Source organism: Schistocerca piceifrons, chromosome 7 (genome assembly GCF_021461385.2).
Source record: "Schistocerca piceifrons isolate TAMUIC-IGC-003096 chromosome 7, iqSchPice1.1, whole genome shotgun sequence".
Taxonomy (NCBI): Eukaryota; Metazoa; Arthropoda; class Insecta; order Orthoptera; family Acrididae; genus Schistocerca; species Schistocerca piceifrons.
This window is the reverse complement of record NC_060144.1, coordinates 338,682,529-338,709,546: the sequence shown is the minus strand read 5'-3', so window position 1 is coordinate 338,709,546 and position 27,018 is coordinate 338,682,529. Positions and strand designations below refer to the sequence as shown.

The 27,018-nt window shown below is 43.5% G+C and overlaps 1 protein-coding gene across 1 annotated transcript in view; it reads left to right on the top strand.

The window, feature by feature from the left end:
• LOC124805162 (cytochrome P450 4C1-like) overlaps window positions 1–27,018 on the top strand; it is a 108,259-nt gene that overhangs the window by 69,007 nt on the left and 12,234 nt on the right. The window contains exons 7-10 of the mRNA XM_047265642.1: window positions 2,168–2,240; window positions 2,329–2,438; window positions 15,647–15,715; window positions 15,817–15,985. Of these exons, the coding sequence (XP_047121598.1) occupies window positions 2,168–2,240; window positions 2,329–2,438; window positions 15,647–15,715; window positions 15,817–15,985 (421 nt within the window). The remainder of the gene's footprint in view (window positions 1–2,167; window positions 2,241–2,328; window positions 2,439–15,646; window positions 15,716–15,816; window positions 15,986–27,018) is intronic.

Genomic DNA, 27,018 nt, shown 5'->3' with positions numbered 1-27,018 from the left:
GGAGGTCATGGAAGATAAGCGATACTCGGACGAAAGGGAGTTGAGAGGTGAGCCCTCTACCGCTTCTTTTAAGTGTTGTGTCCAAACATATGACAACTACTCGCGGACATACCGCGAAATGACTGCAACGAGGAAACTGGGTCTACTACGGAGATTTTACCGAGAAACCATTACCAGCAGAAATTCCATATCTTGCTTCGTCGATAAATAAGGAACAACATTATTCCGTGAGTTTTGCACCATTTCCATTCCTGTTCCACTCGCAAATAGAACGAAGGAAAAAAAAGACATCCTCTATTCCTCAGTATGAGTGCTGATTTCTCATATCTTATCTTCGTGATCCTTACGCGGAATGTACATTGGCGTCAATAAAGTCCTTCTGCAGTCAGATTCAGACATCGGTTCTCTAAATTTTCTCAGTAGTGTTCCTCGATAAGAAAATCACCTTCCTTTAGGGGATTTCCATTTGAGTTTTCGAGACATCCAGTCACTAATTTGACAGGTCAATAGACAAGATTCTACAGGACTATATTCTGAGGGAAACCTAGTTCTGCAGACTCAAACACGTTGGGCGGTGGCGACGGTGTTTGCTGTGAGCCTGCAGGTCGGTGGCGGCGGCGTGGGTGGGGCCGGGGGCGTCGCGGGGGTGGAGAAGAAAGTGAAGCATCCTACAGCTCCCGTAGGCAGACAGGTCTCAGCAGGATTAGTTTCGGAACAGTATATCGGAATGATAAGTGACTTGCTTCCACCAGCGTGATGAGGCAGCTGACAGACAGAATGAGTTTACTGATGGATATCTTCAGCCATTTGACGACCGTAACCACTCGTTTTAGAATCGGAGGAATAGACTACCTAGCGTGTGGGAAGCTCCCAAAGAGATTACTGAAGCGACTGTAAGGGTTACCTAGCGAGTATAATCTGACTGCGGTAAAAACATTACTCACCACGCAAAAGGACTCGCATGTTCAATTTAATTAATTAGTCAATCAGTTTGATATCAATGACGTACCGCCAGGCGGGTAAGAGCGAGGGCGAGGGTACCACGGATATGATTCGCGAATAATCACTCGTTTTTTAGTTGTGACGAGGTATTTTGAGAGAGTTTGAAAGTTGGGAAGCATCCTGTGGCAGAGGTGTGACATGCTCTTATCTGTCTGTTACGGGCCAAAAATGAGTTTAATAATTTAGTGCTGTGGTGCAGGATGTAACAGATATGAAGGTGATAATAACATACTTTATTTCACCTGATTAGAGAATACTTAGAGGAAAAATAGCCTATGCCATTCTGTTGTTCTGTATTTTCACAACCAGTAACGACACTTGAGTGAAATTAAAATGTGTGTATGCTCCAATCTCTTTTGTCTTCCAAAATAACTCATATAAAAGGCAGGAATCTATATTTACTTTCTGGATTCGGTAAATTAGATTTTTTAAGCTGGGGAATCTATGTCAAGGGTGGAATTGCAGTTAGGACTATATGCCCAACAACACAGGACATCAAACACTCTCCTGCTTCGATGGGGTCGAGCTCCGTCTTGCATGAGCCACATCTTATCGAAGTCAGGGTCGCTTTGTATAATGGGGATGAAATCATCTTCCAAACCTTTCACATACCTTTCGGCAGTCACCGTGCCATCAAGGAATAACGCACCGATTTTTCCGTGACTAGACATTGCGCACCACACAATCACACATTCAGGGTGAAGAGACTTCTCGATGGCAAAATGTGGATTCTCAATCCCCCAAATGCGCCAATTTTGCTATTTGACCAACCCGTCCAAATGAAAGTGGGCTTCGTCGCTAACCCAAACCATGCAGCGCATACTAATTCCCACTATGCCCCGCGGCCAACAGTGCAATTTAAACGTCATAAAGCAAACCGTTCAGAAGTTACTACGAATTTATTTCATATAGGTCAATAATTGCCACCCTGTAAAATCACCTGCATCACAGGATACGGTAAGATGCTGTAAAATATCGGCTCTCTGTGTCACCCAAATTAGTAAGCTGCAAGATGCGAAGGTCGGCAGATATGTTTGGTAAAATCATTACAATGTTAGATTCATACTGTACAACAACATTATGTCTATTATAACTAGTTATACAACAATAAATAGGAATCTAGTCTGATAAAGATTCAAATTACACTTCCAATTAAATGCTGCAGGTAATAACTGAGAGGAGGAAACAGAGACAACGCAGTGCACTCAACGTACATGCACTAAGTCAAGACGACACAGGTAACTGAATTTCGTAATTACAGAGGGGCCCTCACCCTATAAGAAAAATATGTATTCGTGGTAAAAATTCTGAATTTGTTTACTGCAGGTGTGAAGAATCGCGTCGCTTTCTTGGATTTACTACTGGATATGTCCATGAATGGGGAAAATCTTGACGACGCTGATATCCAGGAGGAAGTTGACACTTTCATGTTCGAGGTAAGCAGAAAAAAACTGTCGTCTGCAATTTTAATACCACCGTCGTCGGCTTCTCGCTGATTTCACATTGATTGTTGGTCATATTGTTATACTGCAGTTACGTTCCACTGATTAAATTACCTCGTTTATGATATTCTAATCAACCTAAATAAACTTCCCAAGGTACTGCAGCTCATATCTTACTCGGTGAATATCCTAAAAAGACTAAAAGTCCTACACCGCCCGTAGGTGTTGAGGAAGACGCTAATTACGGTCGCTCTCTTGTTAAGGTAACATTGCCAGCATTGTCGATATACCAAAAAAAAAAAAAAAAAAAAAAAAAAAAAAAAAAAAAAAAGAAGAGGTAGCCCGAAAAATGAAATACTTTCAGCAATTTCTTACTATCCTACTTCAATGCGAGATGCTTATAATAGTTTCTTAAGCCTGGTAAGGACCCAGAAGATCCTAAGAGTTATCGGCCGATCTCTTTGTTGTGTACAACTTACAAACTGTTTGAAAAACTGATACTAAACGGATCCAAAGAGCTGATTGAGGGCATCCTAATAAAAGAGCAAGCAGGATTGCGTCCTGGTAAATCTTGTACCAGTCAAGCTCTCAGCCTAACCCAGTATATTGAAGATGGGTTTGAGAAAAGACTAGCTACAGGGATGGTGTTTATAGATTTGACGACAGCATATGATACCATTAAACTCAAAAATTTCATTGCGAAATTGCAAAAAACAACAAAAAGCCCTCAACTCACTGCTGTACCCAAATCAGTTCTATTTAACAGAGGATATTTTGTTGAGTTCCAGGGTAACAAGAGCAGATGGTGACTACAAAAAAAAAGGGCTTCCCCAGGGCAGTGTTCTTGACACCATGTTATTTAATATTTATTAGTCACCGTCAAGATCTTTCATTTATGCTGATGATAGGGCAATAGCAGTTCTGGCATCAAACTACAAGGATATTGAGGAGATACTAGCTGAGAACCTGAAAAATCTCACCAACCATTACAATAAAAATCAGCTGAAACCCAATCCAAGTAAGACTCAGACTTGCCTATACCATCTTAACAACAGAGAGGCGAAGCGAGAACTGAATTTTTGGTGGAATGACACAAGATTATCACACTGCCCTTTCCCAGTGCACTTGCGAGTTACTATTGACATGACATTGTCATTCACGCGGCACATTGAAAAGTGCACGGCGAAACTCCAATCACGGAATAACTTACTTGGTAAACTAACAACATCAAAGTGGGGAGCTAATCCAAAAGTGTTACGCACCACCGCAATGGCACTCTGTTACTCTGTTGCTGAGTTTGCAAGTCCTGTCTGGAAGCGGCCGGCCGCGGTGGCCGAGCGGTTCTAGGCGCTTCAGTCCGGAACCGCGCGACTGCTATGGTCGCAGGTTCTAATCCTGCCTCGGGCATGGATGTGTGTGATGTCCTTAGGTTAGTTAGGTTTAAGTAGTTCTAAGTTCTAGGGGACTGATGACCACAGATGTAAGTCCCATAGTGCTCAGAGCCATTTGAACCATTTTTTTTTTTTAACCTGTCTGGGAACGGTCATGCCACACGAACAAACTGGACACTGTCCTGAACCAGACGTGTAGACATATTACTGGATATCTTCAGCCAACAAGAGAGAACACCTATACTCCTTATCAGGAATTGCTGAGCCTAGTGTCCCGACGTTCTATACAGAGTAGAACTGAACGAACAAAACAGGTTCTAGATCAACGTCGTCCGCTACATGGGCACCAAATGGTACCAAAACGCCTTAAGTCCAGAAGTAGTTTTCTCCACTCAACCGAGCCACTGACAGATCCAGCAAAAACTTCTAGAAAAAGACTGTGGCAGGAACAAAAAGAATCTGCCCACAATTCTGAGGAAGTGCTGCCATCAGGTGCGGAATTTGAGTGGGAGAGTTGGAATACCCTGAACAGGCTGCGTCAGGAATGGGCAGATGTAACAAAAATCTGCACAAGTGGGGAATTAGTGAGAGTGCTTTGTGTCCGTGTGGGAACATCCAGACCATGAACCACCTGCTTCAGTGTCCGCTAGTAAACCAACAAAGAGCGTGCACGGCCCAAGACCTGATGGCGTGCAGCGAAATAGCGAGGGCATATGTGGACTTCTGGAAGAGTGAGATATGAAGCAAAGACTGCATAATATTTTATTATACTGTATATAACGTTCCATGTATTTCATTTTATAAATTAGCATTGTAGTACTGTAAATTTTATAGAGGACAAATTATTCTATAATGTGTGAATTTATTGTAAATTGTTTGTAGTACGCATACGAAATAATAATTTCCAAAGTGAAACTTTGTCCCGACACCTGGCAGAAAATAGAAAGATATCCGAGAATTCGCATCAGTAACAGATGCCAAAGTAAGTAACTCAGTAGCAGATATCCTCAGAGTAATGAAGCAACTTACATCACTTGAAAAAGCAAGTCGTTCAGTCCAGACCGTATAACCAGTTACATTCCTTTCAGAGAATGCTGATGCAATAGCTTCATACTTACTTAAGAACCACATACAACGGCTCGCTTGACGATAGGTCCGCCGGTCGGAGTGGCCGAGCGGTTCTAGGCATTACAGTCTGGAGCCGCGCGACCGCAACGGTCGCAGGTTCAAATCCTGCCACGGGCATGGATGTGTGTGATGTCCTTAGGTTAGTTAGGTTTAAGTAGTTCTAAGTTCTAGGGGACTGAGGACCTCAGCAGTTAAGTCCCATAGTGCTCAGAGCCATTTTTGGACGATAGGTCCGTGTCAAAAGACTGGAAAGTTGCACAGGTCACAGCTGTATTCACAAAAGGCAGTAGGAGTAATCCACTAAATTAAAGATCCATTTCATTAACGTCGATATGCTGCAGGGTTTTGGAACACATGTTGCGTTCGAACATTATGAATGACCTCGAAGAGAACGGTCTGTTGACACACGGTCAACGTGGATTTAGAAAACATCGTTGTTGTGAGAAACATCTAGCACTTTACACACACGAAGTGTTGAGTGCTATTGACTAAGGAATTTCAAATTGATTCCGTATTTCTAGATTTCCAGGAGGCTTTTGACACTGTACGTCACAAGCGGATTGTAATCAATGGAATGGAATATCGTCTTAGTTATGCGACTGCATTTGCGATTTCCTGTCAGAGGTCACAGTTGGTAGTAACTGACGGAAAGTCATCGAGTGAAACAGAAATAATTTCTAGCTTTCCCCAAGATAGTGTTATAGCCCCTCTGCTGTTCCTTATTTACATAAACGATTTGGGAGACAATGTGAGCAGCCGTCCTAGGTTGTATGCAGATGATACTGTCGTTTATCGTATAGTAAAGTCATCAGAAGATAAAAAAAAATTGCGAAACTATTTAGAAAAGAGATCTGTATGGTCCGAAAATTGGCAAATGACCCTAAGTAATGAAAAGTATGAGATCATCCACGTGAGTGCTAAAAGGAATCCGTTAAACTTCGTTTACACAATAAATTAATCCAGTCTAAAGGCCGTAAATTCGACTAAATACCTAGTAATTACAATTACGAACAACTTAGATTGGAAAGAACGCACAGAAAATGTCGACGGGAAAGGCGAATCAAAGAGTGCGATTTATTGGAAGAACACTCAGAAGATGCAACAGATCTATAGAGACTACCTATACTAAGCTTGTCCCCCCTGCTTTGGACCACTGCTGCGCGATGTGGGATCCTTACCAGATAGGATTAACGAAGAACACCGAGAAAATTCAAAGAAGTGCAGCATGTTTTGTGTTATCGAGAAATAGGGAAGACAGTGTCACGGACATGATACAGGATTTGCGGTGGACATCATTAAAACAAAGGCGTTTCTCGTTGCGGTGGTGTCCTTGCACGAAATTTCAATGACCAACTGTCTCCTCCGAATGCGGAAATATTTTGTTGAGACCGACCTGGAATAATAGAGAACTATTATGAACGTCGTTCGATGAACCGTCTGCCACGCACTTACGTGCGATTTGCAGAGTATCCACGTAGATGTTGACATAGATGTAGAACACTAAACGACACTGAAAAGAACAGATTTTTAACCAGTGATGTGGTGAAAAAATTGGAAATCTCGCATTGATTTACTCTCCAAATTTCGACAATGAGAATACCTTTTGCAGTTGGGTCAGGAGAACATAGTTCTGCATCGAGTGCCATAGGGTGATGACGATTTGTTTACTTCGGCTATAGAGAGCCACATAACTCACGTCTTAACGATAAACGCATTATAGACTATGCTCTACCAGCGGGATACACTTGTCTGACATGAATTTTATGCTGCAAATTAGTTATATGGTACAGCTTAAATAATTATCTTGAAGGAACTGTACATGACATCTGACTTTGATCATTTAGTGTAGTGCACTATCACCACATTTATCTATAATTTTTTTGGGAAAGCTGTGAAGAACTTGAAACAAAAATGTCAGCGGAACTCCTATTCACTGTGAATGAGGCTGCCGTAATAGTTGATAATGGAAGAATGTGCAGTATAGCTTGTCTAAATTTAGAACTGCTACGAAAAAAAATGAACTTAAAAATAGAAGTGAAAAAACTAATATAGTAAGTAAATGTAAAATGAGCCACTGACATCAAGATTGAAGGAAATACTTTAGAAAAAGATTAATTTTGTTATTTACGCGATATTAAAGGTTAAAGGACCGATGATGCAACTGCTTAAGACTGTCCTGTACACACATCAGACTAAAGATTAGTGTAAAAACGCAACGGACTGATAATGAACACACAAACACAACTGACTTATAATGAATATGCATTTGACTATAACGAATATCTAAATGTAACGGAATTATTTTTTAAAAATGTACACACGGATAACATATCTGACTACGTCAGTGACACCCTACCGTCTGCTCTGTCGGTCTGTATCAAGCCAAGCATTCCTCTAGCAGTCCTGCCGAGTTAACGGGGAACTCTCATTTACCTGTGATCTTGATTGCAGTGCGCTACATACACATACTGGAACAAACTTCTGAAAAAAAGTGATGTTATGTTATGCTTTGTACCCGGTAATCGTGCGAAAGAATAACTTGCTCCTGATCACTTACGAATTTTTTTGCATCTTCTAGTGCAAAGTATCTGGTACTAGTTCTCTGGACACGATAGCTTAATATTCCGAGAGAAGGTCTGAATTAATAGAAAATGGGTTCTTAGTTCCGGATATAGGTAGCATGTGTTGAACAGTTACAGGTTAATGAAATACAATACAAGGAAAGTATGAGTGTGTAATACGCACGCTACAAAATTTATACTCGAAATATATTAAACCAAAGGCACAAGCGTTCAGAACATGTCACATATTGTTCGCCCCAGAACAAAGCATTCAGCACCAAGGGAAATCTCTAACCGCAATTGAGGAAGCCTATTTTTCAATTAGGTTGTAGCCTCCAGTAAAGAAATGCAGTTAACAGCGGGAATTACACAATATATAATGTACAGACAATACTATAAGGCGAGTCTTTTAGACTCTGACACATTCTACGCACACTCATCACGTAAATCGCGATTAATAAGAAAAATCATAACTGAGTAAAATAATCATAACTTCTGATACCAGATGAGAACGTTCTCATCTCGTAAAAGCCGCACGGGATTTGGACTAATGACTCAGTACCTGACAAGACAAAGAAACTGGGGCTCATTGCCCACTAGTCGGTACTTTACCATGGATATCCTCTCCAGGAAGTTACGAGTGCACCACAGATTTCGAAGTAACAAATTCCGAAGTAGTTACGAAATACGCCACCGAGAAGCGACCTCAATAACAGCATGTACACTCACACAGAGGAACATGGCAAGAAACATCAACCAACTTCTCAGCTTGGTAATTTACAAACCACTGATGTATGGAAACGTGTAAAACAATGCAAGTCAAAGCATTTATGAAATAAATGAGCAAGGTAATATTAATTCTGAGTAAGTGCTGGAGGCCAGCCACATGGGCTGTGAAGGAAAAACTCCTCCTGAACAGGCCATGAAGGCCCAACGGTACCGACCGGCTGCCGTGACTTCCTTAGCCCACAGGCGTCACTGGATGCGGATATGGAGGGGCATGTGGTCCGCACACCGCTCTCCCGGCCGTATGTCAGTTGCCGAGACCGGAGCCGCTACTTCTCGATCAAGTAGCTCCTCAGTTTGCCTCACAAGGGCTGAGTGCACCCCACTTACCAACAGCGCCCGGCAGACCGCTGTGAAGGAACCTCACTCAAAAACGTGATGAAAAACTATGGAAATGACTGCAGTAATTAATCTGAGAGAAGATATGTAATGGCAATAGCAAATGTAAAGTTTGTTTTGAGCACCAGAAAATAATTAGTGGCCACCTGAACTTCAGCCAACCCGTAAGACATTTTCTTACGCTGCACTTGGAAGAACTCTTCTTGCGCAGGATAGACACCGGTACCAGTCAGACACTCAATTTTCACTTGTCAGTGAAGATCACGCCTTAATGATCTCACCCTTCGACTACCAGGTTGCAAAAACGTAAGATTGTAATCGCTGGATAACTTTCTAAAGTACTTCACATCTCGATAAAATACATTGTGAGACATTACAAAGTAGAACTCTCATTAATGATGCGATGTGTTAACCATGGCCGCGCGGGATTAGCCGAGCGGTCTCGGGCGCTGCGGTCAAGGACTGTGCGGGTGGTCCCGGCGGAGGTCCGAAGCCTCCCTCGGGCATGGGTGTGTGTGTGTTGGTTCTTAGGATAATTTAGGTTAAGTAGTGTGTAAGCTTAGGGACTGATGAACTTAGCAGTTAAGTCCCATAAGATTTCACACACATCTGAAAATTTTTTGTTAACCATACTTTCATGTGTTTGACGACAGATTTTGTAGTTTAGGGCTTACCTGCTTTCAGACATACGTGATTTCTATTCCCTTCATTTTTCACCTATCCCGCCCTCTTCAAATTTCTCTTGTGGTATTTGCTTCTCTAGCTTCTGTAACTTCCTATCTGTCATTGTGTATTTAGAGATCTAGGCAATACCGTCGAGTACTCTTGGACAGTGGAATAACAACTTACACTTTGTACTTGTCTCGCAAGTTGTTAAACACTCAGTTCATAGCAGAGACTTCATTTAATGGGACGACACCGCTGCTAAGACGCAATTTAAATCAGTCCACTGTTGAATCGGGACATTGACTAAGCTGGGCGAACGTGCTTTCTTTGTCTAAAAACCCATTTCTATTTTTATGTTCCACAAGTACCAGTATTACGCGCCGCAAAGAGTAGAGGAGACCGAGGCACATTGGCGATGGGGGCACGATGGCCAGTTGGTATTACTTCGTTAAACTACCCTTAGAATACGCCACCCTTAGAAGTCGTGGCTGTCTTTCCCCGAACCCAACAATGCACTTAGATTAGCGGGTAACGTAGGAAACGCATTTTATGTTTTGCTGTCAGTAACAGTAAAGTTTGCTTTCTTGGTTTTTTTGCGTACTCCAAGCAACGTTTTCACTGAACAGGCAAGTACAACGTCTAACGCCCATACATTAGGTATTATTTTAACACTGTATCAGGCGAGTAAGGTGTAATAGACTTTCCTAAACGAACTAACATAATTCCAATGTGGCGATATGGCACATGACCCACATAAATGGAGGCACTTTGGTCCACGTGGCCAACCTGCAAGCTGTTTCTTTGTCACTAAGTACTCTTATTAAGTTTAATAGGTCCAACGTTGTCGAATTCAAGATCACATCCAGTGCAATTTTTAAGTAGACAAATTGTGATGCGTGATTTTTTTCATCAAAAAACCATAACCGCTGTTCAAGTATTCAACTAAAATGATTGAATTATTTATGGAACATTTCAGGACGTATATTTTCAAGTATCGGTTCTATGAGTGTCTTCGAATGTAGTCAAGATTTGCTCAACGCTGTCCTATCGTGTTTTTTTTTCTTTTCTTTTTTTTTGTTAGGGTGGTTCGAAAGTATAAAAAGAAAACTGAAAGAGGCGATGTCCCTGGAGCAGATGTGAGATTGACAGTGACAGAAGTGAAAGAGCATGGGAGTTGGGGAACATAGCTTGCTAAGAATGTTCTCCAAGATGAGGAAGGTGAGAATGATTATGCCTTGTCTTAGCTACTTTAAACAGTGATGAATAGATTCAGGGCACAACTTCGAATCGGTGGGCGCATCTGTTATGTGACAGTGACGTGAAAGGACATTTCTTTGAATGTCTGAACTGTGAAGATCCTAGCGAACATTCAGATGAAGACCGATAAAAATTTGGGCACTTCATTTTTCTCATAGTTATTATATCAATGGTAACACAATTTATGAATGTAGCTTTTGTCATAAAGCTGCAGCAATATGTATTAAAATAAACTGTGAGTGTTAAAATCGATTAAATAACCAGTGTGGTAAACGCAGGTATGATGGCACGGTTAGTATTATTTTTTTTTTTTATAAACAGACAAACTGTGAGAAGCCTTAATTACGTAGCTTGAAGGTCCTGAAGTAACGTACCACTGTTTCCACATAAAAATATCAGTGTAAACATTTAAAATACAAACTTCCTGGCAGATTAAAACTGTGTGCAGGACCGACACTCGACCTCGGGACGTTTGCCTTTCGCGGGCAAGTGGTAGAGCACTTGCCCGCGATAGGCAAAGGTCCCGAGTTCGAGTCTCGGTCCGGCACACAGTTTTAATCTGCCAGGAAGTTTCATATCAGCGCACACTCCGCTGCAGAGTGAAAATCTCATTTAAAATACAAGCTGGAAAAAAGTAAAGGGATGAAAGTGAGCCAGTCTGCTGGTCTCCTCTATCTGCGTAATACCGAGACTGACTCTCTTTGTTCTTGCTTCTTCAACTTCTGCATCTGCTCGGGGGTACCAACGCCGTGAAACGGTACTGTTGGCACACTCAAGCCGGCGGTGGTTCAGTTACGAAAACCGGCGAGTAGGATCCCGGAAGAGGAAAACAAACTCTTAGTGCGGGGCAATCTACAGGGGAGCAGACAACCCCAACAACACGCGAAGAGCGGTACGGAAAAAGGCACAATACGCGACGAGCTCGAAAGACTGCACATTTAGCACGCGAACCACGAGTCCGGTGCGATGAAAAGATCAGGTCCGAGTTGGTCGACGCTAGAGTAAGAAATGACGTGCCCGGCCTATCGCCATCGCCCATTAAATACCTGGGCCGGGCGGTGACAGTTTGTTGCGCTGCTCTGCTCTGCCGCGAGACCCACACCAGCTCATCTATGTCCATGTTCATTGTCTGCTGGCGGAGATACTGAATTAACGAAAACTGCACAAGAAGAACGACCTGTCACACACCATCCTCCAAGTCGTCGTAGTATGTGCTCACAAGCAAGTGTTAGTAGTCGAGACTTCCAAAATGTTAAGTACGCGGAGCGAGTCTCCTTGGCGAAAGTGTTTAAATCACTGGTGCAGTCTTTCATTGACATTGAGGCTACAGTACTGCCAGTCAATTTGCTAGTCGATTGCTGCTTATTATATGCGACATCCTTTACTGACATCTGTCTCTAAAGGCGTTTTTTCTTTTTTAAATCATTTGCCGTGCTGATTTCATGTAAAACTGTGCCTTCCTTCCCCGTTGACGCACTCGTTTTATAGTTTTGCATTATATTTTAGAAAAATCATCAATCACATTTGCATTGTATTCTTTTGGCCGACCAAACGCAATAACGCCCTGATATTGGAAGACAGAGACGCGTTATAGAGGTCGCGACCATGATGAGGCAGTCGTGCGGAGTTAATTACCTGGTTCCATAAACTTTTATCCATACTTGACGGGATGTATTTGGAACGTTTTAGGTGATTAGAAAGTTTGTAGACAGGAATACAATTAAATATTTAGCTTTAATTCAGCATCAGCGGTGAACGTCGATCTTGACTTTGTACAATAATATTTACAAGTGCAGTTATAGACTGACAATTCTAATTGCTTCACACATATAGCTCAATTGTCCTTGCATAAACTGTATGTGGCGCCTGGCTAGGCTAGGCTAGGCTATGCTACCTAGCGTCTCTGCAAATGAGATCTCTGAAGCTATAACAAGTGAACCATTCATATTAAAGTCGGCTGTAGAACTGTCCAGTGCGCTAGCTTGTCTCGTAAGACTAGCCGAGTGGCGGCGCTCGGTCTGCTAGCATAGACAGTGGCGACTCTCGGGTCCTACGGGTACTGACGGATCGCGGCCGATTAGAAGCCTACAACCTAGCAAATGTGGTGCCTTGCGGTGACACCACAAAATGTTCTTGCTGTTATTGTCTTCAGTCCAAAGACTGGTTTGATGCAGCTCCCCACGCTACTCTATACTGTACAAGTCTCTTTACCTCCGAGTAACTACTGCAACCTACATCCTTCTGAATCTGCTTACTGTGTTCATCTCTTGGTCTCCCTCTACGATGTTTACCGTCCACGCTTCCCTCCGATACTAAACTGCTGATCCCTTAATGCCTCAGAACGTGACCTACCTACTTCTAGTCAAGTTGTGCCACAAATTCCTTTTCTTTCCAATTCTACTCAGTAACTCCTCATTAGTTACGTGATCTACCCATCTAATCATCAGCTTTCTTCTGTAGCACCACATTTCGAAAGCTTCTATTCTCTTCTTGTCTACACTGTTTATCGTCCATGTTTCACTTCCATACATGACTACACTCCATAAAAATACTTTCAGAAAAGACTTCCCGACCCTTAAATCTATGGCAACTGCCTTGCCGCAGTGGATACACCTGTTCCCGTGAGTTCACCGAAGTTAAGCGCTGTTGGGAGTGGTCGGCACTTGGATGGGTGACCATCCAGGCAGCCATGCGCTGTTGCCATTTTTCTGGGTGATGCCAACTGAGGAGCTACTCGACCGAATAGTAGCGGCTTCGGTCAAGAATACCGTCATAACGACCGGGAGGGCGGTGTGCTGACCCCACACCCCTCCTATCCGCATCCTCGACTGAGGATGACAAGGCGGTCGGATGGTCCCGGTAGGCCACTTGTGGCCTGAGGACAGAAAGTGTGACACTTAAATCTATACTCGATGTTAACAATTTCTCTTCTTCAGAAAAGCTGTTCTTGTCTTCGCCAGTCTACATTTTATATCCTCTCAACTTCGACCTCATCAGCTATTTTGCTGCCCAAATAGCAAAACTCATCTGCTACTTTAAGTGTCTCATTTCTCGAGCTGATTCCCTCAGCGTCACCTGATTTAATTCGACTACATTCCATTACCCTCGTTTTGCTTCTGTTGATTTTCGTCTTACATCCTCCATCAAGACACCTACCCATGCCGTTCAACTGCTCTTCCAGGTCCTTTGCTGTCTCTGACAGAATTAGAACGTCATCGACATACCTCAAAGGTTTTTTTTCTTCTCCATGGATTTTAACTCCATCTCCAAATTTTTCTTTTGTTTCCTTTACTGCTTACTGTATTCAGACTGAATAACATCGGTGATAGGCTACAAACTTGGTTCACTCCCTTCTCGACCACTGCTTCCCTTTCGTGCCCCTCGACTATTATAAACGACATCTGGTTTCTGTACAAATTGTAAATAGCCTTTCTCTCCCTGTATTTTATCCCCGTTACCTTTAAAATTTGAAAGAGAGTATTCCAATCACCGGGGCAAAGCTTTTCTCTATGTCTACAAATGTTATAAACGTATGTTTGTATTTCCTTAACCTCTCTCCTAAGATAAGTCGTAGGATCAGTGTTGCCTCGGAATCCAAACTGATATACCCCGAGGTCAGCTTCTACCAGCTTTCCATTCGCCTGTATAGAATTCGTTTGTATAGAATTCGTACCAGTATTTTGCCACCGTGACTTATTAAGCTAATAGTTCGGTAATCTCACACCTGTGAGCACATGCTTTCTTTGTCATTGGGATTACTATATTCTTCCTGAAGTCTGAGGGTATTTCGCCTGTCTCATATATCTTGTTCACCTGCTTACAGGAAAATCAAAGAGACCTTTGGAGAAAAAAGAACCACCTGTATGAATATCAAGAGCTCAGATGGCAAACCAGTCCTAAGCAAAGAAGTAAATGCAGAAAGGTGGAGGGGGTGTATAGAGGATCTATACAAGGGTGATGTACATAAGGCCAATATTATGGAAATGGAAGAGGACGTAGATAAAGATGAGGTGGGAGAGATATGCTACTGCGTGAAGATTTTGACAGAGCACTCACTGAAAGACTTAAGTCGAAACAAGGCCCCAGTAGTAGATAAAATACCATTAGAACTACTGATAGCCTTGCCAACGGCCTTGCGAAGTGGTAACACACGTTCCCGTCAGATCACTGAAGTTAAACGTTGTCGGGCTGGGTTGGCACTTGGCTGGGTGACCATCCGGTCTGCCGAGCGCTGTTGGCAAGCGGTGTGCACTGAGCCCTTGTGAGGCAAAACTGAGGAGCTACTCGATTGAGAAGTAGCGGCTCCGGTAGCGAAAACTGACATACAGCCGGGTGAGCGGTGTGCTGACCACATGCCCCTCCATCTCCGCATCCGGTGACGCCTGTGGACTGAGGATAACACGGTGGTCGGTCGGTAACGCTGGTTTCGCCAGAGCTTGTGGGTGGAGTTCACGTTTTACGTTTTACTGATAGCCTTGGGAGAGCCATCCATGACAAAACTTTTCTATCTGGTGAGCAAGATGTATGAGGCAGACAAAATACACTACCTCAGTTAACACATATTCAACAGATATTGACATCTTTGGCAATGGACTTCGTTGTGAGGCGACATGGTAACTTCTCATTTGTGTAATCCAACAGTTAACTTATTATATATGCTGTAACGCCTTTTTTCTAGTCTCTCACATCTTTTGTGCAGACAAAATACGCTACCTCAGTTACTAAATATTTAACGAATATTGCCATCTTTCACTAAGGAATGAATTCTACACAAGCTTTCGGTTTCAGGCAATCTACGTGGACACAGAAACTTATCCGTAGTCAAGGTACATCGTAACTTTTCATTTATAAAATAATTACATCGACAAAACACATTCACAATAGTCGCATTTTTTTCACTGAACACACGATTATCTACGGGAAGTTCACAAGGTACACAATATTTGTAACTGTTTGGATTACCTGAAACAAAGAAATTCGCTTTTAATGCTCTCGTGTGACATTACTGTGAGTAGCGTACATTTGCTGTATTATAACTAGTATGGTAACTCATTACCCACGAAAATGTTTCAAGGGTCACGACACAACTGCCGCTGCGATGTCTTGGGCCGTCTTCTTGCTTGGACATCACCCAGATGTTCAGGTAAAAAAATTACTAGTTCTAAAGGCTTTTTCCATATGTTAGTAGGTCTTAAATTTGGAAAGATGCGTATTCGAACTAACTTTCTCCTTCTTTTTCACCAGCAAAAGGCTTTCGAAGAACTAAACGAAATATTTCAAGGGTCCGATAGGCTTCCCACATTTCAAGACTTACAGAACATGAAGTACCTGGAGATGGTAATCAAGGAGACGCTCCGTCTGTACCCCAGCGTCCCTTTTATCGGTCGTATCAATTCAAAGGAATCAGAAAGTGGTAAGTCTTTCTTTGTAACGACGTTGAATACTTGAATGTAGAAAGAGCACCTCTGTGAGTAATCCTTGTCGTAGACTTCGGCAGTAGTCCAAATTTATAAATGAACCCACCGCCGTTTGACTGTCTTGTTGTTTATTTAATTACGACCCAGGTTCCGACTTTCTATGCCATTTTCAAGTGATTGAGTTTATGTAATTAAAATATTTGGCAGAACATCAACCAATATATGTTAATGACACAAACACAGGCACTTGAAAATGGCATGAAAGGCCGAAACCGGGGTCGTAATTAAAGAAACAATACAGTCAAATGGCGGTGTGTTCATTTAAAAGTTCTTGTATGACTATTGCTCAGCTACATCAAAAACAGATTAGCCCAAATTTTGTCACCCTTTGATATTTTGCAAAAGTTCTAAAATCTCCTTTTCGTGAAATATGAATCTTTGATTCTAGTTCAATATTGTTTAACTGTTAAATGTAAACTCTATGACCAGCTATTTAATAGCATGTTGATGTACCACTGGAACGGAATACAGTAGCGGTTATGAGTGTCATGGATTCGACAACTACGTGACAGGTTTTTAAGGCTGCGGGACACAAGATGTGGTTTGCGGGAGCAGAGCTGGCACCTGATAGCGTCCCTGTTGGTTCCGTAAAGTTCGGATCACGAGAATTCGGTAGCAATGACATCGACATGAGCTCACTATCATGCTAATGAAAACACACTGCCACATTTCTGGCCTTGTGACACGGAGAATTACCCTGCTGGAAAAGGAAAGAAGAAATCGTGGAGTTTAACGTCCCGTCGGTAACGAGGCCGTTAGAGACGGAGCACAAGCTCAGATCGGGAATGATAGGGAAGGAAATCGGCAGTGCTCTTTCCAAAGGAATCATACAGGCATTTAAAGGAATCACGGAAAAACTAAACCTGGGTGTCCGGCGGGAATTTGAACCGTCGTCTTTCCGAATGAGAGCCCATTGTGCTGATCTCTGCGCCGCTTCGCTCGGTATATACTGCTGGAAGATATTATCGCCATCGGTGATGACATCAAGCATGAAGGAATGCAGGTGCCCCACAATAATTTTCACGTAGTCCACAGCATGGCTGTGTTTACGATTACTACCCCATGAACCATGGAAGTCCAGGTGAATGTCCCCCATAGCACAATACCGCCCCCACCGCCCTGTGTCCGTGGGGCAGTGAATGTTCCTAGCAGCCATTCAACTGGATGGCAGCATATCCGGCACAAGCAACTACCTGTTGCAGCAAGAAACGTGATTCATCCAATCAAGCGACACGTTTCCGTTGATCCACATTTCAATCTCGACGATCTCGTGCATCTGCAGTCGTAACTGACGATGCAATTTGGTCAGCATACGAATACGTAGAGGCCGTCTACTGCGGAGATCCACGTACGCTGAAATGTATCATTCGGAACACTTGTGCTTGCACCAGCCTTGTACTCTGCTGTCAGACATGCTGCTTACAGAGCGAGTACACCTCTGACCTCAACCTTTTTGTGATGAGGCGTAGATGTCCAACACCTTGTCCCCTATTCGTTATTTCACGACCATCAACCACTTTCCACACGTGAAACTTCCTGACAGATTAAAACTGAATGGCGGTCCGAGACTTCAACTCGGGACCTTTGCCTTTCGCGGGCATGTGCTGTACCATACTTGATTACGACAGTAGCGGTTGGAGAGCACACCAGCTTAGCTGTTTTGGAGATGCTCTTTCCCAATCGCCGAGCCATAGCCATCTCAAAGTCGCTTACGTCTTTGATCACGACAGTGCCAAAGCGATCACTCATGAAACTTTCTGCCAGATTAAAACTGTGTGGCAGACCGAGACCCGTAATCAGAACGTTTACTTGTCGCTGCCAACTGCTCTACCAACTGAACTACCCGAGCACGGGTTTAAGTCCCGTCCTCATCACTTTACTTCCGCGAGTACCTTACCTCATACCTTCCAAACTTCACCGATGTTCTCCTGCGAAAGTTGCTTGACAAGCACTCCTAGAATAAAGGATACTCCAGAGACACGGCTTAGCCAGAACCTGGAGGATTGTCTCCAGAACGAATTTGCAGTCTACAGCTTAGCGTGCGTTTATATGAAGCATCCTGACAGAATAAAGCTGTGTGCCGGACCGGAACTCGAAGCAAGGACCTCAGCTGGTAAAGCACTTGGCCGAAAAAGGCAGTGGTCCCCGATTCGTGTCGCAGTCCGGCAGATAGAGTTAATGCGCCAGGAAATTTCATATCGGCGCACATTGCCCTGCAAAATGAAAATTCATTCATCGCCTCCCTTCCCCTATGAGCCGAAATACATCAGATTAAGACACTTATGGATGATGACGTTCCTAACACACTGTTTGTTTCTCGGCCGCGCGGGATTAGCCGAGAGGTCTCAGGCGCTGCAGTCATGGACTGTGCGGCTGATCCCGGCAGAGGTTCGAGTCCTGCCTCGGGCATGGGTGTGTGTGTTTGTCCTTAGGATAATTTAGGTTAAGTAGTGTGTAAGCTTAAGGACTGATGACCTTAGCAGTTAAGTCCCATAAGATTTCACACACATTTGAACTTTTTTTTTCCTCGCTAACTTCATTGAGACCGCTGAATGAATGAGGCGGATTGCTCCATAAAGGAAGTCCTCTCTCTCTGAAAAACAGCGTGGAACGAGCGCAAAATTTATTTCGATAATATTGTTACGGGTAGTCAGCTAGCATAATATCGCGAAGTGATTGTCTTTATATCTTATGACAACACGTACTCCGTGTAGAGATAGATCCAAGCGTAGACACAATTCCTGTGCTAGATCTTTACACTCTTTACGTTTGCACGGGTTACTGTCTAAAAACCGTAATAGTTGTCACTTACATTATTTAGCACAACTCTTGTCATTTAGGAAGCTACTTACTTGTTACGTGGTTTTAGTGCGTTAATTTCCGCAACAGACAATAAGCATACTCTGCATAAGTTTGCACGATAGCCTTGGTTAAATGGTTCAAATGGCTCTGAGCACTATGGGACTTAACATCTCTGGTCATCAGTCCCCTAGAACTTAGAACTACTTAAACCTAACTAACCTAAGGACAGCACACAACACCCAGCCATCACGAGGCAGAGAAAATCCCTGACCCCGCCGGGAATCGAACCCAGAAACCCGGGCGTGCGAAGCGAGAACGCTACCGCACGACCACGAGATGCGGGCCGAGCCTTGGTTAGGTGACGCCTTTAGGAGATCTACGGGGTAGCCTACAACAGACAAAACTGCTATGTAACATTACGTCAGCCAAGTAAATATTATGTTCAGTAGCGGATGAGCTGAACAGTGGCTTCTGCAAGCAGGCAGCGTTATCGCCGCTGAAGGCCACAACAGACTTACGTAACACTGTCTTAAACACTGCGACTGATACTCTCATGGTTCGTTGACACGTTTATCACGAAAACGGGACCCTTAATGTTAGCGTTCTCTTATTGGTGCAGTGTCACTCTCGGGTCAGAGTTCTTAGAATGATAATACGCCCGACTCTGGCCTGGAAATTTTCTGGTCCACTTTTCGCAACTTCGCATCGATTTTTATGGTTGTTAAAACACCGGAAGTCGCCTGATTCGGGGGTTTCACACACTGAATCCATCGGTAGCGTTATCGAGTCACAATTCCGTATAATTATCGGTGCATTGCAATTTTAAAGAGAGCGTCCTCTCTGGGGAAAGCTATGTGCAATATGGAAAGCATTGGGTTTTCTAAAATGGTCTGAAAATCCCGTCCTCAGAGAGTAAGAGTAGAGTTAACAGAACCAACACCATGACTGGGCCACCATAGAGTTTAACAATAACGAGTATGTGTGCTACAGGAAATGGACAAAAATATGGAAGTGTCAAAAACTCAACACACTGCCATGCCTAACACTGTGCAGGAAACGTGTTGGCATTCAGAACTGCTTCCATTCGCCTCGGAATGATAAATACAGGTCTTGTGCGGTTTTCAAGAGAATCTTATAACAATTCTCCTTACAAAATAGTGTCCAGTCTAAGAAACGATGCTGGAGGCGAACAGCGGCCACGCACCCCCCTCTCCAAAGTATACGACAGTGGCTCAATAATATTGAGGTATGGTGACCCTGAGGGCCAAGGGAGATGCAACAATTCATCCTAGTGTTCACAAAACCAACTCTGGACGACATAGGCTATGTGATTAAGGGTCCTCTCGTCTTGACACACAGCATCACCATTGGGGAACCAACAATGTGCCACGGGATGAACCTGATAAGCCAAATGGTCACATAATCTTTCGCATTAATGCGATCTTGCAGAGTATACATGGGGCCCATGGAACACATTATATGACTACCCAAATCATGTCCAGTTCCCCTCCATGTTTCACTCCTGCGATGTAAACCCAGCGAGAAGTAGGTGTGATACAAGACTCATCCTACCAAATTACTTTCTTCCATCGCCCCACGATCTAGGTTTTACGGCTTCGGCACCATTCCTCCGTTAAGGGTATTTGCATCGTTGATGAATGTTTTCGGAATTCCAGTTCGCCTAGCAATGTCCTGCTTGTGGGGCTTCCTTCGTGTTGTTTTGGTGCTCAGAGCCTTCGCGAGTGGGATATTCCGTTCTGCAGAGAGTTTTATAATTGTCGTTCTCTTATTTTGTGTCACTATCAACTTCAGAGACCGTCCGTCACCATCACTCCTCAAACACTTCCACTACTTTGTAACTACACTACTGGCCATTAAAATTGCTACACCACGAAGATGACATGCTACAGAAGATGCTGTGATATGCAAATGATTAGCTTTTTAGAGCATTCACACAATGTTGGCGGCGGTGGCGACACCTACAACGTGCTGACATGAAGAAAGTTTCCAACCGATTTCTCATACGCAAGCAGCAGTTGACTGGCGTTGCCTGGTGAAACGTTGTTGCGATGCCTCGTGTAATGAGGAGAAATGTGTACCATCACGTTTCCGACTTTGATAAAGGTCGGATTGTAGCCTATCGCGATTGCGGTTTATCGTATCGGGACATTGCTGCTCGCGTTGGTCGAGATCTAGTGCATGTTAGCAGAATATGGAATTGGTGGGTTGAGGAGCGCCGTGCTGGATCCCAACGGCCTCGTATCACTAGCAGACGAGATGACAGGCATCTTATCCGCATGGATGTAACGGATCGTGCAGCCACGTCTCGATCCCTGAGTCAACAGATGGGGACGTTTGCAAGACAACAACCATCTGCACGAACAGTTGGACGACGTTTGCAGCAGCTTGGACTATCAGCTCGGAGACCATGGCTGCGGTTACCTTTGACGCTGCATCACAGACAGGAGTGCCTGTGATGGTGTACTCAAGGACGAACCTGGGTGCACGAATGGCAAAACGTCGTTTTTTCGGATGAATCCAGGTGGTCACATCCGTGTTTGGCGACATCGCGGTGAACGCACATTCGAAGCGTGTATTCGTCATCGCCATACTGGCGTATCACCGGGCGTGATGGTATGGGGTGCCATTGGTTACACGTCTCGGTCACCTCTTCCTCGCATTCACGGCATTTTGAACAGTGGACGTTAAATTTCAGATGTGTTACGACCCGTGGCTTTACCCTTCATTCGATTCCTCCGAAACCCTACATTTCAGCAGGATAATGCACGACCGCATGTTGCAGGTCCTGTACGGGCCTTTCTGGATACAGAAAATATTCTACTGCTGCCCTGGCCAGCACATTCTCCAGATCTTTCACCAACTGAAATCGTCTGGTTAATGGTGGCCGAGCAACTGGCTCGTCGTAATACGCCAGTCACTACTCTTGGTGAACTGTGGTATCGATTTGAAGCTGCATGGGCAGCTGTACCTGTACACGCCATCCAAGCTCTGTTTGACTCAATGTCCAGGCGTATCAAGGCCGTTATTACGGCCAGAGGTGGTTGTTCTGGGCAATGATTTCTCAGGATCTATGCACCCAAATTACGTGAAAATGTAATCACATGTCAGTTCTAGTATAATATATTTGTCCAGTGAATACCCGTTAATCATCTACATTTCTTCTTGGTGTAGCAGTTTTAATGGTCAGTTGCGTAAAATGACGACGTTTTTCGCATTTCCCTGTATACGGTATAAATCTTCGCTATGGTGTTTCTTGAAACACCAAACATTTCGACTATCCTGGTTACGGAAGCACCCACCACATATAGATCAATAGTTTGCCCACGTTCGACTTCACTAGCTCCGGTATAATACACTCGCAACTACACAGAACTCTATTCTTACGATCAGCAACACTTGCAACGTACTGAGTACACTTCACAGGCAATGTTCGTGGTCAAATACAACAGAGTCACAGGCTGGCTTGGCTGGCATCTGCATTTAAAGCCTCCATTTCCCGCGATTTTTCATTATTTTTGTTCGCCTTGAGTATAAACTTGTTTGTACTTTACCATGTTGTGGGGTTTTTATTGCCTCCATGATAGATGCTTGCCCCTTTATTGTGATGTTCTGTTACTTATGCGAAACATTTATCTAGTTGGATGTAAGGGCCCTTGGGTCGGAATCATGAAAAATATATAAATAAGAAACAAGAGATTTTTTTCATTGATACTCTTTGCGCTCGACGCGTTGTCACCTCTTACACACTACGTATTATTAAAATGTAACAACACGAAAGTGGCTCGTAAGTTACTTGAATAGGCAAACGATTAGCTTTCCAGAGCGACATCTCAAAATAGGTAGGAGTGACGCTGTCTACATTATGTATGCGAGGAATGATTACGTAGCATCTTTTTAGGTCAGAAATCTAATGTCAATGTTGGTTATTTATAAGAAGATCGTATTATGCGTCATGCAAGAAAGATAAACGTCTACCACCAAGAATCGGAATTCGAGAGCTTCAAGACCACGGCTTATCGAGACAAAAGTTTACCATTCGTTCGGCGATAATGTTGCTCACGTTGGTCGCGATCCAAAGACTGTCAAGCAGATATAGTATCTATGGGCTCAGCAGAGCGGTACTCAGTGTCATGCTGGATCACAGCGGCCCCATGTGTCTAGCGCCCGAGAGGACAGCTCTACTGTGCAGGATGATATTGTCACGTATTTTGACTCAGGAAATTTTTGGAGCAAGACGAGTGTCCACATAGAACGTGCTACGATCGCTGAAGCACCACAGACTGTTAGCCGAGCGACCATTTGTTGCAGCTTCCGTTGTCGCGGCAGCAGAGAGAGTCTGCAGTTGCGCGCCTAACGACAACACTGAAACCACATTGTCTTTTCTGAAAATATCTGCTACTGCCTACAGCCACACGATGAATGTCCTTAAGAGTGGAGACTCTGAAGATAACGCACGTTGCCATATCACATTCTTCATCAGCATATGAGACATCACACGGTATGATGATATGGAATGCCACTGGATGCACAACGTGATCACATCTAGTCCGTATAGCGAGTAGTTTGGACACGACAAATTAACATTTCTGATATGTTTGCGACCGGCATCTGTGCTCTGTCTTAGAAGGCAGGGCACTGTCGTCTCTGTACCGTTATCTTTCAACAAGAGAATAAAAGGTTATCATAGCGGGTGCCCACCTGTTTCCCTGACCATCGCGTTCTCCAAATAACTCACCCACTGGAAACATGTGCTAGACTGGTGAGAGACAGTCGCGCCACCATCCTCTGGCCATTACGCGTGTTCAGCTTGGCATAGAACTGAAGCAGCATAAAATGACGTAAAAATATCGTCACCCAAGCTCATCTCGTCTCGATATCCAGCGGGATTAGAGTCATTCTTGATGCCATAAGTGCCATCTCTGAGTCACAAATTTTGCACCGGTAAGCGCTACAGATTTAATCAGGTATTCTTTGCCTTTGCCCCACAACGACACAGGATCGCCATGGTTATTAACGGATGATTAAGTTACGGGGTGGCCAAATTCGCTTTCTGTGATCACACTACTATCCCTCAGGAAGGAATATGTGTATCTCATCTGTTTGCATATACTGTTATTCTTGTGAAAAAGAGCGAGAGGTTACTAAATGTTTGCGAACGTTGTAACTGATGCGGGACTTGGGTACCAACTCAGAATTCACGTATTTGGATGTGAAAAACTGCCTAAAGCCTCATCCAGGCTGGCTGGCGCACGAGCCCTCGTCGTTGATCCCTGGGCGCACTTCCCCATCTCAAAAGTGGCGCTTTAACACGCACAGCTATACGAGTGGTTTAAATGAAATATTCTTATTATTATACCATATACGGACAATTAGTAATAGGTCGAAGATGTAGCAATTTAACGTCCAGCATTGCATCTGCTGACAGGGTTTGGAACTCTTGTTCGCTATATACCTGACAGAGTGGACGGCTTGTATCAAAAATTAATGCTGCAATAATCTGGTGTCATTTGAATCTACAGGTATGCCATTGCCTCTTAAGTATAACGGAAAAATTGAAATGACAGAATAGGTGTGAATGTGGACTGTTTCGGCGAGTGCTCCAGATGGGAAGCTTTATGATTTCCCTTTGGATCGCTGCGCTGATATTCCGCTGGACTTCAGCAATGTCATCCATTGGTAACCTGAAAGCCTTGCATTTTCCATTCTCAGCACCTTGTCGTGCAAAGACATATCACATGTAAATCATTTACGTGATAATGGAGGGGCGTAGCAAATTTCATGGACGTGTCTAACATGACGGTGCGGTTGTGTGGTTATAATGAGTTCACTGTACTTCACTACAGTAGAAGAGAAGTCATAAATTTCATGGTTAATAACATTTTTGTAAAACAGAAACTCGTGTCATCGGCCCAGTCAAGGCGACTGGTTTCCCTCATTAGGCCAGACAGCTTCCGTGAGTAGTCTAGAGCGTAATAGCTGTTAAACATTATACACTTATAAACAAGTGTCAACATAATTCTTCAGGCTTTCCCGGAGAGGCGTTGTCATGTTGATTAATCAGGTTTCTGCCGGTTATTCGCGTCTTTGCTGCACGATATTTCAATTGCGTGACTCGCAGTCCTCTTCAGGTACTGTCCGATACTGATTCCAGCCGCGAGGGATTAGCCGAGCGGTCTAAGGCGTTGCCGTAATGGACTGTGCTTAGGGACTGATGACCTTAGCAGTTAAGTTCCATAAGATTTCACACACATTTGAATATTTTTGAACTGATTCCGGTGTGGAACGAGTCCGGTATTTATGCCTACGTTGTGCTAGGCGTTCCCTCTGCGGTCTGCGTCGCGTCTGGCGCACTGTCCGTGGTGTGCAGCGACCAATAGCAACGGCTGTAGCGTTTTCTTCTAGTCGCGGCTGTTCCGAACGCTGTGCGCGCACTTTGTGGTTATTATCCGTTGTCAATATAGCTCAATTAAGTTCTGAATGGCGTTCAAGCTCTGCCAGACGTTTTGTACTCCGATTGCCGCCATTTGAGTCCTTTTGTGAATTAGGACGCTCTGTTACCGTTGTATGCCCGGTTAGGCGTTCCCTCCGAAGTTCTTGCCCGCCAGGAGCAGCTGCAATGTTATTTTCAGGCCGATAGTGTTCAAATTGTCGCTCGAGACTCGGAAGAACGTCCTCAGATATTGCGTCTGTTGTCTGAGGTACCATTTTGTGTACGTCCTTTGTTACATGTACTGGGCTGTTTTCGCTAATTCCATATTTATACTTGTGTCCCTTGGGATCTGGATGTTGCCCACATTATGTCTTCAGAAGATCGAGTGCTGGGTTCCAAGCCTAGCTCTGCTGGAAACCGGTGTCCAGGTAAATGAGATTCTCGTCTAGATGACCTGGTATACAGACCAATAGAAAGGGAAGCCACAGAAAGGGTGGATAAGAAGACCAGGGCTCTTCTAAAGGAAACCGGCCTTCCAGAAAAGACCGTTAGGCAGCTAAGGGCTAAAGCACCAGTCCCACCCAGATTCTATGGCTTGGCTAAGGTGCACAAGGAAGGGGTTCCTCTACATCCAATAGTCAGTAATATTGCCGCAGACAATGTCTACATTTTGGATTTCTTCTATATATTCTTAACGGACAGGATATGTAACTCCCGATGAGTTATCACTTCGTACAGTGGCATTGAACAGTTCGCAGTTGTGTGTGTTTACAATTTCATGAAATGTGGTACAGGACATTTAACTGGCAGCTATCCCTTATCTTACATTCGCACTTGGCAATAGCCTGTTCAAATAGTGATGGATGGAGGCTATGGGTTCACAACAGCGTCCCGTATATATGAGAAAGTTATTACTAATTTTGGACTAAAGTTTTTTAGAAAGAAATAAAGTCATTCTACAGATTTATGAATACCTCGCATCGTATTACTAGCTGTAGTTAGGTACTTCTGATTATCTTTCTACACTTTTTTTTCATTTTAGACACAATTACATTCCTCATGCGATAAATACCATTACCCGTTTAGGGCAGTGTCAGATTTTATAACAGGAAAGATAAAGAAAAAAATCTGCATTACAAAATTAAAATCCATAAAATGTTGCCACTTCTGTTTGTAATTAATGTAAAGTAAAACTCAAAGTGCTTGCGTTTTCTGCGATACTGTCGGCATTTTGAGAACAAAGCTGTGTCGTAATAATGTAAAGCTAAAACCAGTAATGATTGTTGACGTATTATAAATGTGACTGTGTCATTATCAGCTGTGTGTTTCAAATACGTGGACAAATACCTTCAAAAAGTATCACATCGATCTTGAGTGGTAGACTCTAAGTAATGTGGCACATGGTGTCATTCATATTCATTTCTGTTCACTTGTACTTACTTTAGATTATTGAACGCTGTCCTTACTGTGATGCACATACTGGGATGCACAGGACATGTGAACCACTGACAGTAAAAATATAGATCATGTCCATATTCTGACATCGAGAAGAACGGACTTTTGTATTTCTCTTTTTTTTTATTGGAAATAATATAAACAGTGAACGGAAGATCAATACTTTGTTTTCCTGTATTTGTTAGATACTATTTACGTTAGAAAATCACAGTTATGAAGAAATTTGGCTTCCAGTGGGTTCTTTGTGTTATGACTCCATTC